Below are 19,867 nucleotides of genomic sequence, written 5' to 3'. Positions count from 1 at the left end.
GCCGTCAATGTTGGGCCAGTAAGATCGCTTCAGTAGCCCCATCTGCTTTCTTTAACACCTGATGACGAATTCCAACACACAGTAACTCGAGTTTCGTACTTCAGTATCTGTTTCAATCCCGCAAACATGTCTCGTTTTGTGCCTAAGAACTACGATTTGTTGACAGCATTGGTTTTCTGTTATTATTTGAACAAAACTGCTGCAGAATCGCATCGAATGCGTGTCGAAGCTTTTGAAGAACATGCTGTTGGGAAAACACAGTGTTTCAGTGCTTCAAAATTTCAAAAGTATTGATTTTGAAGTGAGAAATAACGAGCGCGGGAAACCACCGAAAAACTTCGAATGCAACGAATTGCAGGCCTTACTGGATGAAGATGATACTCAAACTCAACAGGAACTCGCGGAACAATTAAACGTGAAAGCTGTGGGAACGGTGCAGAAACTGGGAAAACTGGTTCCACATCAACTGCAAGCACACCAAAAGACCACTTCTGAAATGCTGCTCGTCAGATAACAAATGAAAGCAGTTCCTAAAAAAAAAAAATAATAATAAAAAAATAAATAAATAAAATAAAATAAAAATAAAAATGGCTCTGAGCACTATGGGACTTAACTTCTGAGATCATCAGTCCCCTAGAACTTAGAACTACTTAAACCTAAGTAACCCAAGGACATCACACACATCCATGCCCGAGGCAGGATTCGTACCTGCGACCGTAGCACTCGCGCGGTTCCGGACTGAAGCGCCTAGAACCGCTCGGCCACCACGGCCGTCTGACCTTTATTATCTCAGGGTATATCTCCTGAACGAAGGCCCGCCATAGTAAAAGGTTTATGATGAGGTATATGGCACCTTAAACTACACCACTGTGCAGTCCTATTGCCGGCACTCGTTGTCGACAAACGCCCACTGCTCGTATGTTTAGACAGCCGATATCAGGAGATGAATGTCCTACCTGGTACAAGGGAACCTACCTTCACTGGGAGCTCCGATACTGAGCAATATGTCGCGGCGTTTATTGCATTAATTTAAAACAGGTGCTGCATGTTGCACGTGACTGATTCACTTACGTGAAACAGGCAGAGAGGGAAAAATATCTCAACCGAGCACGAGGTGATCGTTCTGTGCCAAATGTTACTTGCGCGGTCTAACACATTGTGTACATGTATATAGTAAATGACTGGACGGCTTCTTGTTGCTCGTTCTGCATTAAATGCCAAGATTTACCCAGGTCAGTTTTTCTACAATTAATCGTCTCATGGCAAAAATGATTAGGCTAGTATTTGTGATGCTGGTTAACAAATGCCCGGACTTTCCTTTCTTGAGGTTCTTGATATGCGGTGCGTGTCTCAAATCAGTAAACGAATCAGTAAAGCAGTAGTATTAGGCTGAATTCTCAGTGACAAGAAAGACAACACCTTAAGATAAAAGTAAGTTAGCTTTTGCTACACACGATGATTACTAATGTCAGGAGCCGATAAAAGCTTGACAGCTGTGACTGATCATCCCGTTGCTCATTCCCTTCCACGAAACTTTTATGCACATGATGTATGAAGCTCTTGACCTATAAGGAAAAGTTATTTCACTGACAGGAGAACAGAGTTTAGACGACAAAATTCATTTTGCCGGATGTTTAGATCTGCTTGCCTGCATGCACAATGAAGGTTTACCGGTCGTCAGCCAAGTAAGCCTTTTTCTGTCCGTGTAAAGGACTATCTAGAGCAAATTTGTGTAGCAGACTCCTCAACTCTTAGAAAGAGATGGACCAAAAATCTCCTTAGATGGCTGACGGGTCCACACCTTAATCTGGATATTACGGAGTACGAAAAGATCACCATTTCCCCTATACAGGGTGGTTAAAATAAAGTTATCGGTACTCGAGACGGCCTCCATGAAAAACGAATGATCGTAGGACAATGAAAGCTTGTAGGCACATGTGTAAGTACGTGAGGAAGAGTAAACCACTGAAAGAAGGACATTTTAATTTCCACACGGGAGGGTAGCGTTTGTAAACTGCGTACCATGTTTACGTTCCAGGTTAGAAATGTTGCTCAGTGTGACTATCACGTGCATTAACGACAGCCTGGAACCGCACCAGAGATTCCATGCCACGACTTTTCGCAGCATGGACCATGGGCTATTCAGCTGTCGCGATACAGTCCGTGCACTGCACATTTGAGTACAGAATTCTCAGCCACGGCAACGGTAGTTTCTTCAACAATTTTTGGCTTATTTAGCCGGCCGTTGTGGCCGAGCGATTCTAGGCGCTTCAGTCCTGAACCACGGTGCTGCTACGGTCGCAGGTACGAATCCTGCCTCGGGCATGGATGTGTGTGATGTCCTTAGGTTAGTTAGGTTTAAGTAGTTCTAAGTCTAGGGGACTGATGACCTCAGATGTTAAGTCCATCGTGCTTAGAGCCATTTGAACCATTTGTGGCTCATTTGGCCGTCGGCCTCTCCCAGGAGCAATTTCCAAAGTGCCAGTTAAATCTAGCTTCTTCAAGCTCGGTGCGGAAAGAGGACCTCAACGCGTAGATTCAAAATGGTTCAAATGGCTCTGAGGACAATGGGACTTAACATCTGAGGTCATCAGTCCCCAAGACTTAGAACTACTTAAACCTCACTAACCTAAGGACATAACACACATCCATGCCCGAGGCAGGATTCGAATCTGCGACCGTAGCAGCAGCGCGGTTCCGGACTGAAGCGCCTAGAGCCGCTCGGTCTCAGCGGCCGGCCTAACGCGTGGATACTCGCGAAGAGCGCGGGCAGTATTGTCATTGTTTTGATAAAACAACTTTACGAGTAAGGTCCCCGTCGCCTTGTCCAAAACCATGTTGACTATCCGTAGCTGAAATGCACATTGATGCCCGTGTTTCAAACCTACGTCGTCTTGTGGTACCGGCGCTTAGGCGGTTCACAGCAAGTCATGACACACTGACACTGCTAACAACGCAAATCTTGCAGCGCACAGTCGCAACATCATTCCTACTAAGTTGTGTATTTATACCGTAAATAGTTTTCCACCTACGCTAGATCAAATAGCGAAAGTTTAACTGAAATGAAATGTCTTGTGGCTAGGGCCTCCCGTCGGGTAGACCGGTCGCCTGCTTCAACTCTTTTTAGATTGACGCCACTTCGGCGACTTGGGCGTCGACGTGGATGAGATGATGATGATGAAGACAATACAACACCCAGTTCCTGAGCGGAGAAAATCCCCCGACCCAGCCGGGAATCGAGCCAGGGCGCCTTTGCATGGCATTTTGCCGCGCTGACCACTGAGCTATCGAATCGGATGAAAGTTTAATTATAACCACCCTGTAATTTTAAAACGGTTTTTAATGGCATTTCATCGGAGTAAGCGAGCAAACGGTTGTTTCTACCGATGGATCTAAGGAATGGAACAACGTCGACTTTTCTGATATCTTCCCTCGCTATATAATTAAAACCCGCCTATCAAGCCACTTATCAGTGTACTACGGAGAGCTGTGGGCGGTCGAGATGGCACTGGAACAGATGAGGTTTCAGCCGGCCGCTGCTGGCCGAGCGGTTCTGGCGCTACAGTCTGGAACTGCGCGACCGCTACGGTCGCAGGTTCGAATCCTGCCTCGGGCATGGGTGTGTGTGTTGTCCTTAGGTTAGTTAGGTTTAAGTAGTTCTAAGTTCTAGGGGACTTATGACCTCAGCAGTTGAGTCCCATAGTGCTCAGAGCCATTTGAACCATTTTTTTAGATGAGGTTTCCTGTCGGAGGGAAGTTTCTTGTCTGCTCGGACTCCCTTATTGCTCTATTGGCTATTCAGCAAACTTTCCCAGCAGAAAGGATAGTTGATGATGGAGGCAACCATCCACCGCCTGGAAAGACAGGAGAAACATGCACCCTTCTGTTAGGTCCCTGAACACATGGCAAACGAGGGGAATAAGAAATCTGATAGAGCAGCGAAAGCATCTTGCCAGGTAAATACCACATTTAACCTTAACGTCCACTACAGGCTGCCTTTCTCGGGTAACACGGAGTTACGGCTCAGTGGGAAAGACAGTGGTTGGAAGTTTGCCAACAACAAACATGCTGTCGCTGAAACCGACTATTCAACCATAGCACACTTCGACTCCAAGAAGTGACGAAGCGATCCTCACTGCTTTCGTATCGGGCACTATCTAATGACACCTGCTTAGCCTTTGCGGCTTGAACACCCACCGGAATGTAGGGTTTGCGGCAACACACTCTAAGTGCACTATGTATTAAGGTCACGGTGATACGAGGGAAACTATAGGTCCATCGTGGGCATTATCCTCAGGTGATGACGAAACAATGACAAGAAAATTGTTAACCGTTTGTTTGGCGTCAGGACGCCTGCCCAGTTTAAATAGACCAAGGTTAAAAAAATGGCTCCGAGCACTATGGGACTTAACTTTTGAGGTCATCAGTCCCCTAGAACTTAGAACTACTTAAACCTAACTAACCTAAGGACACCACACACATCCATGCCCGAGGCAAGATTCGAACCTGCGACCGTAGCGGTCCCGCGGTTCCAGACTGTAGCACCTATAACCACTCGGCCACCCTGGCCGGCTAAATGGACCAAGGTTTTAATGTGTCTTTGCGAGACTGGCTCGCCCCATTAGTTCCGCGATCAACCAGGCATCTTTATGCCATGCACTATTTCATTAGTACTATGAATAGATATACTGGAGATGATACAGGGTGACAATTATTGTACTATATGAAATAAAATCGTCATAACTTCGGAACGGTTTGCCTTAGGACATTCAAATTGAACAATTGACTACTGGGAATGACGGGAATTAGTATGCGCTATATGGTTTGGTTTAGCGACGAAGCCCACTTTCATTTGGATGGGTTCGTCAATAAGCAAAACTGGTGCAAATGGAGTTTTCTGAAAATCCGCATTTAGCGATCCAGAATTGTCTTCATCGTCAGCCGGGTGACTGTGTGGTGTGCAATGTCCAGTCACGGAATAATCGGTGCAATATTCCTTGATGCCAGGGTGACTACCAAGCTGTACGTGAAGGTTTTGGAAGATGATTTCATCCCCATTATCTAAAGTCACCCTGATTTCGACAAGATGTGTTTCATACAAGACGGAGCTCGACGCCATCCAAACAGGAGCGTATTTGATGTCCTGGAGAAGCACCGCATTTTGGCTCTGGGATACCCATTATAATCACAGGGTGTACAGGAATAGCCTCAAAACTGTTGAGAAGCTAATAACAGCCATTCAGGAGGTCATTACAGCATCGATGTTCCGACACTGCAGCGGATCATGCAGAGTTTCGCTATTCGCCTACGTCACATCATCGACAATTGTGGCAGATATATCGAACATATCGTAACCTAAATCCGAATATCTGTTTTGACGTTCACATATTGAATAAAGTGTGTGCACGCCGTAGTTTGTAACCAATTTACGTTTGTTTTCATATAGTTCAATAATTGACACCGTGTATGTGAAACTTTCGATGCTGTGGCTTTAGTTATACGGCCTTTGCTTTTCGTTTTATCAAGAGTAACTACTCATACGCCAGTATCACGATATTGAGAAAGGGCGCTGATGGCGAGGCTGTTTAGCACCCAAAATTTTAAATGCGTCTGTCCATCAATACGTATGTTAAATAGTACTAGCGACGATACGGGCCACAAACGTAGAAATAAGCTGACATAAGCGACCAAGACAAAGGGCAGATTGGTATGGTCTCGCCCCTAGGAAAGAGACACTCGGAAACGGCGAAGCTGTTCGGCTGTTCGCCTACTAATGTCGGGAGCGTGTAGAGAGGCTGAAGAGCGGCGAAACCACGTTAGGCAGCTAAGTAATAGGCGCGCTCGTCTCATCACGTAACTTGGAGATCGGAGACTTGTCCTACAGCAAAACAGGATAGGTGGCAATATGTTACAGACCTCACGAAATGGCCGGCCGGAGTGGCCCAGCCGTTCTAGGTGCTACAGTCTGGAACCGCGCGACTGCTACGGTCGCAGGTTCGAATCCTGCCTCGGGCATGTATGTGTGTGTTGTCCTTAGGTTAGTTAGGTTTAAGTAGTTCTAAGTTCTAGGGGACTGATGACGTCAGAAGTTAAGTCCCGTAGTGCTAAGAGCCATTCGAACCTCACGAAATGGTACACTGCTTTTGCGTCTACATATATGTACTCGTATAATCGGCAAGCCACCGAATGATGCGTGGCGTATGGTAACCTGAACCACTACTGCTCATTTCCTTTTCTGTTCCACTTGCAAATACAACGAGGGAAAAACGACTGCCTGTATGCCTCTGTACGAGCCATAACGCCTCTAATATTATCTTCATGGTACTTACAGGAAATGCGCGTTGGTGGCAGTAGAATCGCTCTGAAATCAACCACAAATGCGGGTTCTCTAAATTTTCTCCTCGGAAAGAACATCGGCTTTCCTCCAGTGATTCCCATTTTAGTTCCCGAAGCATAATACTTGGATGTTGATCGAACCTACCAGAGACAAATCTAGCAGCCGACCGGTGAATTGCTTCGGTGTCTTCCTTTTATCCGACCTGGTACGGATCCCAAACACTCGAACAATACTCAACAATGGGTCGTACTAGTGTCGTACTGCGGCCGCCTTTCCAAATGAACCACACTTTCCTAAAATTCTGCCAATAAACAGAAATCAGCAATTCGCCTTCTCTGCTAAAATCCTTACACGCTCATTCCATTTCAAAGTGCTTTACAACGTCACGCCTAGATATTTAACCGACCTGGCTGTGTCAAGTAGCACACTGCTAATACTGTATTCGAACATTACGAGCGCGAGTGTTTCGGAACCCACCGATCAGCGCCCATTGTGCAACATGAACCCCCCCCCCCCCCCCCAGCGAATGACCCCTACGTGTTTTCATGTGATCCCGACATCGGCATTTATGATTGTACTGAATACGGTATCATCTGGACTGGATCATGGATCGATGGAAATCTACCGCCTGGTCGGATCAATTACGGTGCTTTTTGCATCGTCGATGATGGTGTCTGGATGCGCCGTCATCGAGGAGAACAGCTGTTCAGACACGCACCGCGCCGCGGTCGCAGGCCACTGGGGGCAGCACCACGTCGCGCCTGGGCTCCCACGGGACCTGCGGTAGCAATGGAAGGCGCCATGGCGGCTGCGCAGCACGCGAGTGTTCTCGCGGAACTCCTGCACCCCTTCATGCTTGATGTCTTCCCCGACAGAGACGGCACCCACCTGCAGGACGATAAATGTTCGTGTGACAAGGCCAGAACAGTGCTGCAGTGGTTTGAGGGACCAGTCCGTGAACTCTCGTTGTCGCCGAGACCACTAAATCCGACTGAAATGAATCCGATGGAAAGCATGTGGGACGCCAGCGGGGACCAGCTCCGCGCCCACGTGTCATCAGCCCGTAATTTGCGGGAATTGCGTGAAGTGTGCCCGGATATCTGGCGCCACGTACCTCAGAGAACCTACCAAGGGCTTGTGGAAGCAATGCCACGCGGAATTGCTACTACATTGCGTTTCAAATGTGGAATAACGCGAGATTAAACGGATGGTGGAAACATTTTGGCTCATCAGGGTGTTTCACGAGACTTTTGCAATTCAAAAGTGTGTCTTTGTGTTCGGTGTAGATAAAATGCAGTGAGGTCATAGATCTGGAATTTGGAAGGAAATGTGAGTAGCAAGCGAAGAAGGAAATGGAAGTTTGAATTTCATGTCTAGTCGACAATGAGGACCATTATTGGCGGGCTGGGAAGAGATGGCACAGGAAATTAGCCGTGGACATGTTGCAGGAACCATCCAAGTATTCGACTGAGGGGAGTCAGAGAAATCTGAATAGTCACACACAGATCTGAGCCAATATCTCTCCAGCATAGAGTCGCTGCACCAGCTGATGTGATAATATGAGACTGGTGATGTCAGCACCTACGCCGATGCGACTGAGGTGTCTTGTTCGAGTCTTGAGACCGGGATATCAAGAAAGAGACGCACTCAGCGTGAAGTGGCTGGGTGGTGAGCAGCTAGCGTCGTTTATCAGTGATTATGAAAACGAATCGGCGAAGCGTCATCCAATCGAAATACTTGCAATCCCGTGAGTAGCGTAACGATTTACTGTAGAAGGTGATTTGTCGGACTGGGATTTTGTGTTCGGTGGCTCACTTGCAACTATTGACGGGACATGTTTGCAAACGTGTATAACCCTCTCCGATCCTCTTACTCCCCGATCGTGCGTAACAGCAGGAACACAAACAATACTCTAGTCTAACAGTGTTCATTGTGGACATCATCACTCATGCAGAATGCCACAATTTACGCTGCCCGAGTATGTCTTACCAACCGGCGCAACGTTTCAACTGTAAATACTTTTCTTAACTTTTTCCAAGCTTCGCAGCACGTGTCCAACCATGCTGTAGAAGAAGCAGATATCTTCGGGAGAATGGACAGCGCTTTGTACCTGTTCGTGTGGAGTGTTCGCCTTGGCCGATCAGTAACCCTACCAGAGCGAGTTACTCGCATTCGAGTCCTAGATGAGCCCACGGTTTCAGCAAGTCAACAAGTAACATGACACTGCGCTCTTTCCCGTCACGAGATAAAATATACTCCCCGTTTTACTAAGAAACTATTTCTTGTGGCGTATTAGTCCATCTTTGTTTTCTACCCTGAATAACATTCTTATGGTGTGATAAATTTCATCGAATTTAATAGTCTCTGTAACAATATATAAGTGTTTGCCGCAGACGTCTTCTTGCCTTCCTGCGGTTCTGTCACAAACTAATCGAGACTAAACTGTTCACTTGTTTGGCTATATTGACCATAGTTGCCATACACTTTTAAGGGGAAACCAAATGGAAACGAAACACATGGAACAAATGTAATCAAACTGTTTATTATTCCAAAACTAAACGCTATAACTGTTAACACATTTTATCCCACTGGCAGGCAAGACGGACTGTGCCTTCATGAAAAAATGTTTGTGTGGGGCAGCTGTTTCGATTATACGCTGTAGAGGTTCCGCTGGGGAGCTCCTACATATCCTCCGTACAGTCACGATCCCTCACTGTGTCATTAACATATCTGTGGAACCCTGAAGAAAGTCATTCGTGGTGGTCGACTTGCTTCGGAGAAAGAGGTGCAATCTGTGTTCAGCAGGCAACCGCAAACATTTTTGCACGAAGGCATCTACCCCCTTGTCACACAGTGGGGTAAATGTATCAACAATTATAGCTATTACATTTGCAGTAATAAACAGTTCACTTACTTTTTCCATCTGTTTCGTTTTCGTTTGACTGCCCTTTATAATAAAAGGCATTTAAAATCCGCCTGCCCAACTACTAGGAAACGCGTATGTATACGCATATCATCACTACCTTAGGGCTCGCTGCTTCTCTCGCGTACTGTGTTGTCTGCGAAGATCTTTTTTGCTTTACTCGAATTTTTATGGTGTTCACGAACTGGAACACCTTCTAAACGTTTCACGTTGATTAAAGGCATAGAAGCATTGTCTTTTCCTAACGTACATCTGACCAAAAAGGGAATCTGAAAGCTGGAGTCCAAGGTTTTTGTTAATCATGCTTTTTGCGTTCTTGTGGTGATATTTCCATAGAAACTTTCATTCCCTAACACACATTTCATTATATCGAACCGATAATCGAAACACCACTTTTTATAGTCGTAGCTTTATAATTGTTCTTAGTATAACGGACTATTTTCTTTACAATTTTCACTCCCTGTTTGACCCTATTTGGGGCTGAATTTCCAAAAACAGTGGAAAACGTATTTTTTATTTCCAACAGAGAAATTGAACACAAATTTTCGTAGATTTAGCTTCAAAAATGCTTTTATAACGAAATATTTTATAAAAAAAATTCATCCCCCATTTCACCCTGTTAGGGATTGAATTAACAAAAGCACTGAAACATTTATTTTTTCTTTATCTCTCACTGAGAAGTCAAATACCAATTTTCATAGAGGTAGCTCTAAAAACACTTTAGTAGATCTTTTTAGAAAAAAAATCGACTACTATTTCACCGTCATAGGGGTTAAATTTCGTAAAAACCCGTATTTCCCTATTTCTCGCCGAGAAAGCAAACACCAATATTCGTAGGTGTAGTTTGAAAATTGCTTTTATAGCGATGGACTTTCAAAAACCTTTTATCCCCTATTTCATTCCCTTAGTGATGGAATTTCGGAAAAAACCCTTGCTAAACGACGCCTACAGCATAAGAACAACACCCTCTTCAAATTTCTGTCCTCAGTGGTTTTGGATGGGCGGTGATGAGTCAGTGAGCGAATCAGTCAGTCGGGACGTCGCCTTTTACATGATTCTATGAAGAGTTCGTTTTGTTGGCATCAAATACCTGCAGTGATATTCGGTCGTGCATATTTACAATTTTGTTTTTTCTCTAGATCGGAATACACTTCGTTAAAAAAGATACTGGCGACTGATTTTCATTTACGATGTTTTATCTCTAATGCTATAGTGTGTCGTATTTCAAATCAGAAAATCAAAAGTGCTGCAAACGAAAACGAGATTAGACAAAAACCATTAGTGTCAAAGGAAGGGAAATCTAAAAAATGTGGAAGTAGACGACTCTTCCTGATGCGAATGAAACTCGGACACGAAATACTGCAAGTAAGAGTCACACTTGAATATATTGTGTAGAGAACTGTTTTTAGATTTGCTAGCAAAATAACGTAGTAAATACGTGACACTGCAGACGGCTGACGGTACTTTGTATCAATAAAACGAAAAGGATGCAGGGATATAAACACGCATTTTCTAATAGTTGCACAGGTGGATTTCAGTACGTTTGGTAATAATCGAAAGTACTGAGCAAATTAATGTGCTTACCGAAATAACTTTGTATCTAGAGGGTGTTACAAAAAGGTACGGCCAAACTTTCAGGAAACATTCCTCACACACAAAGAAAGAAAATATGTTATGTGGACATGTGTCCGCAAACGCTTACTTTCCATGTTAGAGGTCATTTTATTACTTCTCTTCAAATCACATTAATCATGGAATGGAAACACACAACAACAGAACGTACCAGCGTGACTTCAAACACTTTGTTACAGGAGATGTTCAAAATGTCCTCCGTTAGCGAGGATACATGCATCCACCCTCCGTCGCATGGAATCTCTAATGCGCTGATGGAGCCCTGGAGAATGGCGTATTGTATCACAGCCGTCCACAATACGAGCACGAAGAGTCTCTACATTTGGTACCGGGGTTGCGTAGACAAGAGCTTCAAATGCCCCCATAAATGAAAGTCAAGAGGGTTGAGGGCAGGAGAGCGTGGAGGCCACGGAATTGGTCCGCCTCTACCCATCCATCGGTTGAGAAGCGTACGAACACTTCGACTGAAATGTGCAGGAGCTCCATCGTGCGTGAATCAGATGTTGTATCGTGCTTGTAAAGGCACATGTTGTAGCAGCACAGGTAGAGTGTCCCGTATGAAATGATGATAACGTGCTCCATTGAGCGTAGGTGGAAGAACATACTGACGAAACTAAAATGAGCTCTAACATGGAAATTAAGCGTTTCCGGACACATGTCCACATTATATCTTTTCTTTATTTGTGTGTGAGGAATGTTTCCTGAATGTTTGGCCGTACGCTTTTGTAATACCCTGTATAAAGCGAAAAGCATATAGGGATATAAAGACACATTTTCTAGTAGTTGCACAGGTGGATTTCAGTACCTTCGGTAATAATCGGAAGTATTGAGCTAATTAGTGTGCTTACCAAAATAATACGTTGAATGAGTAGTCTTGGCCTTCAATGTAGGAGCCGACCGACACCATACTCGCTAACAGACGCAAGATATAGACGCACGTCACCTCGTATGTGTCTGCGCGAGAGGGCCTTCCGCACAAACGCATCTGGAGTAACGTGTTCCGCACTTGACTGCCGTGATTTATCTCAACGGTGGGGAACCGCGTGACCGGCTGATAACAGTTGTACGCCTGTGCAGCGCTCCAAAGGAATCAGTGTGATCTTTTGAGGGGGTGACCAGTCGGTGTGGGGGAAAGCCTCCCCCAGCAGTGTCGCACAGCTCTTCGGGATCGCAGTCACTACTTACAGACGCTGCGGCAGGTACTCACCGACGACGTCGATGCGCGCCGAGGCCTGGACGCGGCCGAGCGCGTTCTCGAGCGTGACGCGGTAGAGGCCGGCGTCCTCGCGCCTCACGTCGCGGATCTCCAGCACTCGCAGGTCGTCGCGTTCGGAGGCGCGCAGGCGCGCCGTGTGCGCCAGCTCGCGGCCGTCCTTGTGCCACGTGGTCCAGGGCTGCGGGTGGCCGGTGCACGCGCACTGCAGCCGCACCGTCTCGCCCTCCTCGGCCACGCGGTTGTGCGGCACGGCGTAGAAGCGCGGCGGCGCCGCGGCGCGCGCCCGCCGCAACGGCGCCGGCGTCGGCCGCCGCTCCGGCGTCGAGGCGTCGCGCGCGCCGCCTGCGGGCAGCGGCAGGCCGCAGCGGCGTCAGCAGCAGCGCAACACGACGCAGGCACAACCACACTACTTCCCGCACTCACTTCGTTACTATTGTCTTTTCAAGGGCAGCACATTCATTCTTTTTGGTAATTTCCAAGAATGAGTGCCTATTTAACGCACGGGCCCCTCAAGGTACACAGGACGAAGAAAAATTCGCAGACTCGGACTTCGCAACATACTGGCAATACAAAAATGTCTCTCACAAAATTTCGTCCTTCCCATATTTCGGGCAGTAAATGCACGTTAAATATTGCCATTCTGGCAACATCAACTGTCACTATACCTGTAAGGAGAGAGAGAGAGAGAGAGAGAGAGAGAGAGAGAGAGAGAGAGAGCGACAGCAGTACTGTCCAGTTGTTGCAGTGTATGGCGTTTTGGATTAGCATGCAGGAGGTCGAAGTTTCGATTGTGGGTCCAAGCCTTTTTTTTTTATTTACAAGGTACGGTATCTGGCGTCTTAATCGCCATACGGCGATTACAGTCCATGTCTCTCTACCATACAAAGCTATGCTCCAAACGTACATTCTCAGAAATTTCTTCCTCAAACTAGGGCCTATGTTTGATACCAGTAGACTTCTCTTGGCCAGGAATGCTCTACTCGTCAGTGCTGGTCTGCCTCTGATGTTCTCCTTCCTTCGCCGCCGGTGGTTATCTTGCTGCCTAGGTAGTACACTGCTGGCCATTAAAATTGCTACACCAAGAAGAAATGCAGATGATAAACGGGTATTCATTGGAAAAATATATTATACTAGAACTGACATGTGATTACATTTTCACGCAGTTTTGGTGCATAGATCCTGACAAATCAGTACGCAGAACAACCACCTCTGGCCGTAATAGCAGCCTTCATACGCCTGGGCATTGAGTCAAACAGATCTTGGATGGCGTGTACAGGTACAGCTGCCCATGCAGCTTCAACACGATACCACAGTTGCTCAAGAGTAGTGACTGGCGTATTGTGACGAGCCACTTGCTCGGTCACCATTCGCCAGACGTTATCAATTGGTGAGAGATCTGGAGAAGGTGCTGGCCAGGGCAGCAGTCGAACATTTTCTGTATCCAGAAAGGCCCGTACAGGACCTGCAACATGCGGCCGTGTACTATCCTGCTGAAACGTAGGGTTTCGCAGGGATCGAATGGAGGGTAGAGCCACGGGTCGCAACACATCTGAAATGTAATGTCCACTGTCCAAAGTGCCGTCAATGCGAACAAGAGGTAACCGAGACGTGTGCCGGGTGATGCGCCAGTATGGCGATGACGAATACACGCTTCGAATGTGCGTTCACCGCGATGTCGCCAAACACGGACGCACCATCATGATGCTGTAAACAGAACCTGGATTCATCCGAAAAAATGACGTTCTGCCATTCGTGCAGCCAGGTTCGTCGTTGAGTACACCATCGCAGGCGCTCCTGTTTGTCATGCAACGGCAAGGGTAACCGGAGCCACGGTCTCCGACCTCACAGTCCATGCTGTTGCACACGTCAGCGAACTATTCGTGCAGATGGCTGTTGTCTTGCAAACGTCCCCATCTGTTGACTCAGGGATCGAGACGTGGCTGCACGATCCGTTACAGCCATGCGGATAAGATGCCTGTCATCTCGACTGCTAGTGATACGGGGCCGTTGGGATCCAGCACGGCGTTCCGTATTAACCTCCTGAACCCGCCGATTCCATATTCTGCCAACAGTCATTGGATCTCTACCAACACGAGCCGCAGTGTCGCGATACGATAAACCGCAATCGCGATGGGCTACAATCCGACCTTTATAAAAGTCGGAAACGTAATGGCACGCATCTTTTCTCCTTACACGATGCATCACAACAACGTCCACCAGGCAACTCCGGTCAACTGCTGTTTGTGTATGAGAAATCGGTTGGTTACTTTCCTCGTGTCAGCACGTTATAGGTGTCGCCACCGGCGCCAACCTTGTGTGAATGCTCTGAAAAGCTAATCATTCACATATCACAGCATCTTCTTCCTATCGGTCAAATTTAGCCTCTGTAGCACGTCATCTTCGTGGTGTAGCAATTTTAGTGGCTAGTAATGTACAATTAACCACAGTTTTCTCATACTGACTTTATAACAATTTATTTTGAAGGTCAGTAAACTACATTTTTTGATAATTTCAAAGAATGAATGCCTATTGAACGCAACAGCCCCTAAAGATACACAAGCTGAAAAAAATTCGCAAACTCGGACTTCGCAATGCGATTTCTCACATACTGGGAATAAAAAAATGTCTCTCACAAAATTTCGTCCTATGCATATTTCAGGTAATAAATGTACATTAAAGATTGGCAATCTGTCAACATGAACAGTAACTATACCAGGAGAGGGAAGGAGGGAGGGAGGGAGCACTGTCCAGTTGGTGCAGTGGATGGCGTTTTGGATTAGCCTGCAGGAGGTCAAAGGTTCGATTGTGCGTCAAGGCCTATTTGTTTTTATTTGATAAAAGTAGTCTGCAAGGTATGGTATCTGTCGTCTTAATCCCCATACAGCGATTACAGTCCATGTTGCTCTGCCATACAATGTTGAGCTCCAAACATACACCTGACAGCAAAAAAAGTGAGTCACTGCTGAATACAACCAACATAACGTAGCTGTGTTGCAGGTCCTCTGAAGACTAAAACCCCGTGGGATACAGTCATTTGACTACACACAGTGGGCACCGTAAGAGAATACTAGAGACCAAACATTATCGTCATTTACATTCATGTTGAGAACTGGTAACTAATACTAGTGCATACGTCAATACTTGACGTCTCTTTCTGCTCAGTGGTCGAGTCTCGATGAGGTACAAAGCTATGCTTGGTTAACAATGGCTTTACGTTCTCTGTTTGTATCCAAATCCAGAACGAAGATGTTGGACATGTCATTTAAATTACAACTTTGTGGACAATTAACTGTTGATGAGTAATGTGAACAATGACATTACTTGTGATGTGTCGTTAATGTTGGGATTTCCGTAGAGTGCTTGACGCCGTTAATCACGTTTTCTTTTAACTGCTTAGTATTACATAAAGTTGATGTGACGCCTTCCTGAGAGACAATCTCCACTCATTTCAAATTATGTTGAAATGTGTGTGAAATCTTATGGGACTTAACTGCTAAGGTCATCAGTCCCTAAGCTTACACACTACTTAACCTAAATTATCTTAACAACAAACACACACACCCATGCCCGAGGGAGGACTCGAACCTCCGCCGGGACCAGCCACACAGTCCATGACAGCAGCGCCTTAGACTGCTCGGCTTATCCCGCGCGGCGATGCGAAACACTCCGCGTTGAACGTTGAACAACGTTCAGCATGTGTTGGGTAAACCTTTTAGACACCGAAGAACTTGTTTCCAATCGTCATACAACTTTATAAATCGGTATACTGTCTCAAATATTTAATTGTGCCTAAGGATTACTGAACGATTTATGTGACAAAATTAGTTGTCCCATAACGTTGGAAATGTCACTTACTGTAATTGAGTTTAGTTTACAAACTTTAAGGACTGTCTGATCTCTTCTGTACTATCGTGATGTTACTCTACATCTGGATGGACTGTCATGAAGACCGGTGTTCTCTAGTAGTCTCTACCGGTACGCATTGTGTATCTTACAACGACTGTACTGTGGAGGGTTGCGACGATGTGCAACACAGATATGCTATGTTGGTTGCATACATTCTGGTGCAGCCTACACGTTGGAATTCAGCTGTGCCCCACTTTTTTTGCTGTCGAGTGTGCATACACACAAACTTTTTCCTCAAATGAAGGCCTGTGTTTGATCCTAATAGACTTCTCTTGGCCAGGGATGCTCTTCTCGCCATTGCTAGTCTGCTTCTGATTTCCTCCTTCTCTGTCCGTCAGTGGTTATCTTGCTGCCTGGATAGCGTAACTTTATCTAGTTCGTGACCATCAATCCTAATGTTAAGATTCTCGCTGTTCTCATTCCTGCTACTTCTCGTTACTTTAGTCTTTCTTCGATTTACTCTGAATCGATATTCTGTAATCACCAGACTGTTCATTCCATTCATCAGATCATGTCATTCTTCTTCACTTTCATTCAGGATGGCAATATCATCAGCGAATCGTATCATTGCTACCTTTCAGCTCGGATTTTAATCGCTCTACCTTTCTTTTATTTCCCTCATTGCTTCTTCGACGTAGAGATTGAACAGTAGGAGCGAAAGACTACATGCCCGCCTTACACCTCTTTTAATGCGAGCACTTCGTACTTCGTCGCCCACTCTTATGGCTCCCGCTTGGCTCTTGTACATATTGTATATTACCCATCTCTCCTTATAGCTTGCCCGTATTTTTCTGAGAATTTCGAACATCCTGCACCATTTTACATTTAACAGTCGTGCAAGCCCTGCATGTACCATAAATTTAGAGGCAATCGGTGACGAGGAATAGGCGCGATCGCCTTGTCAGCTTCTTACAGCCAGCTTTATGTGTGAGTGTTATCACGTATTTCGTTATCCCAGAAATCGTTAGCCTTGATAATCGTACAGAAGTCGTGGAATACTACTTTATGTCCTTTTTCAATGCATGCTTATCTGTCACCGATTCCGCTGGATAGCATAGTCATAGACACCTGTCATGTTCGACATGGAATTGTTCTGTCGCGCGCACTCTGTTGTCCACCCTCACAAGTTACTTTGTAACTGGTGGCGGCAGCTGCACGCCGCCTTCCAGCGTCAACAGTGGAGCTGGCGGAGGTTTTCATGAGTGCATGCCCCATATCGTCAAGTTCAACCAGTGTTCGGTGCCGTCGAAATCTGTTAGCGTTGGGGGTCTAGAAAGACGAGGTCCATCAATGTAATAGTCTTCATCAAATAGTTCCTGCATAAGACGTACGTGACGCGTATGGGCTGTGCCATCTTCTAAGTTGTTATCTCCATTTGGCAAAAAAGTACAACTACTTAAGATGCGCACTGTCTACAAGGAATCTTCGACAGATGTATTTCAACTGCCGAAGGATCACGTTTTTGCCAATTTCTTATAAAGCATTTTCTATTCTGCATTTCAGCCGATTAGTCGCCATCAGCACATGGACTGGTTGTTTAAGACGTCTGATGTACCGTCACAAAAATCACCTCGTCGCATGGTCACAATTTCGATACCATCATATTTCAGTGATCAGTTAGTCTAATACCCGGTTAATCGAATATAGCAAAAACTGGAAATTCTTTGACTGGGAAAGCACGACGATGTTTCCATCAAAATGAACAGAGTTGGAATTTTTTAATGCTACGTTGTACTGAACTGTTTGTGGCTCTTACGTACACAGGTCGACTATGCTTGTCGTTATTTAGAAGAAAAATTTCCGGCTGGTGGACTGCAACTGGGAAAAAGTACGCGCTGAATAATAAATGTCCTAGGAACAGAGAAACCGCCTTTTTCATTCGTCATTAGTGCAAGTGTAGCTGCATAAAATAACGGTACTAAGTGTAACGCCACATGGCGATGAAAAGGTAACTGTTGCAGAGATACATTTTTTCTTTATTATTCTTTTATTATTCTGGAGCGCGAACAGCAGAATTTTCTTGCATTCTTCCCCGACTGGTTAAAATCCAAGTTGTAGCACGACTTGTGTCTTATCACACTTCCCGAATTTCTTCATTCTTCCACTGGTCCTTTTCTCTTTTCTTTCGACCATGTGCTCATGGCTTCCGGAATTCGTTTTTTCTGCATCCCTCAGAAGATGTCGATATTGCAAATTCCCTTTCGACCGAAAAAATTTTGTCCATATCCTTTTTTATTTCTTCAAAACATTTCGCTGTAGCTTTCAGTCTAGTGTTAGCCTACTCTCACTTATTCTTATTATGTGCCCATAGAAATCCAGTCTTTTTCGTCGTATCTTCTCCAGTATCTTCATCTCTCTCCTCTTTGAATCATGTTCTCCTGATGATTTGACGACTTCTATAACATTTTTCTTTCATCGTTAAAATAGATCTCAGAATTTAATATGCACCGCCGTGAACACTATAGTGCGCTACTGCCAATAATTTTAAAAAATTTGATTTTTACGATTTTGTCGTTTACATTTCCTGTGATGCAACCCAAAAATAAAGATACGCCTATATGAATTACATCAGTGTAGCAGCAACAGCATCAGTCTGAGCAGGGCCTCAGCACATTAAACTGCTGACTCGGCGCTGTCTGCCAGCCCTTTACTTACTCGCAGCGCACACTACGTCAGAGCGCGCGGCGGTACTCACGTGAGACGGTCGGCGACTGGCTCCTGGTGGGCGTGGTCCTGGGTGTGGAGCGGGGAGTCGAACCCGCGGACAGCAGCGCCGGCGGCCGCGACAGCTGCCTCGACAGCAGCGTCTCCTTCTCCTCCGGCACTGAAACCACAAGGCGGGATGAGGCGGCGCTGTACAAACCGCCGATTAGCCACAGCAGCAGCCGGTGTTTGCACTTCACGAGATAACACGCACACTGCACCACAGCGCTACCGACTTTCACTCCGTGAACTTAAATTTAATTCCTGCTACGTCTGAAAGGTGTCTGAACTACTGAAAGTAGGAGCGATAAAATATAGGGAGCAAAAGAGAATCTAACCGAACAAAATCGACAGATGTAAATGTAATTTCCGGTGTACCTCATGTTAGTTTGATAGGACTGTTATTGTTTACAATATGTATGAATAATCTAGTAGAGAGCATCGGATGTTGTCTACAACAAAGTAGCAACGCCAGAAGGTAGTAATGATTTGGAGAATGACCTCCAGAGAATTGATCAATGGTGCACGCTCTGGCAACGTAAAGAGATATAACATATTGCGGTTACATAGGAAAATAAATCCACTACCGTATAGCTACACTATTGATGACAAACCGCTGGAAATATTATCTGCCGTGAAAAATCTACGAGTAATTATCCGAAGGAACCTTAAGTAGAATGACCATTCAAAACAAATAGTGGGAAAAGCAGATGCCACACTCAGATCTTAAGGAAATGTAACTCATCCACGAAGGAAGTGGCTTATAAGGCACTTGTTCCACCCACTACTGAGTACTGTTCATGTATCTGGGATACCAACTAGGTAGGACTGATAGAAGAGAGAGAGAGAAACAGCAGATCCAACGAAGAGAGGCACGTTTCGTGACGGGATCGTTAAGTCGGCACGAGTGCTTTAGGTAATGCTCAATAAACTCTATTCGTAGACATTATAAGAAAGAGACATACTTAGTACTGAAATTTCGAGAGAGCACTTTTCAGGAAGAGTCAAACAACGTATTATTCCCCATACATATGTCTCGCTTAATGACCATCGGGAGAAAATTCGAGAAGTTAAAGGCAATACAGAGGCTTACTGACAGTCATTCTTCCCACCCGCAATTCGCGAGTATAACTGGGTTGGAGGGCTCAGT

The 19,867-nt window shown here is 45.6% G+C and overlaps 1 protein-coding gene across 2 annotated transcripts in view; it reads right to left on the bottom strand.

Annotated features, from left to right (window-relative positions):
* The window catches only part of LOC126266718 (titin homolog), a 1,013,152-nt gene that overhangs the window by 254,064 nt on the left and 739,221 nt on the right, over positions 1–19,867 (bottom strand). For both annotated transcript variants that reach the window (XM_049971188.1, XM_049971189.1), the window contains exons 24-25: positions 18,710–18,838; positions 12,100–12,450 (exon numbers count right to left, since the gene is read on the bottom strand). In XM_049971188.1, coding sequence (XP_049827145.1) covers positions 12,100–12,450; positions 18,710–18,838 — 480 coding nt within the window. The remainder of the gene's footprint in view (positions 1–12,099; positions 12,451–18,709; positions 18,839–19,867) is intronic.

Source organism: Schistocerca gregaria, chromosome 4 (genome assembly GCF_023897955.1).
Source record: "Schistocerca gregaria isolate iqSchGreg1 chromosome 4, iqSchGreg1.2, whole genome shotgun sequence".
In the NCBI taxonomy this organism is placed as follows: domain Eukaryota; kingdom Metazoa; phylum Arthropoda; class Insecta; order Orthoptera; family Acrididae; genus Schistocerca; species Schistocerca gregaria.
This window is presented reverse-complemented; position numbering and strand designations above follow the sequence as displayed.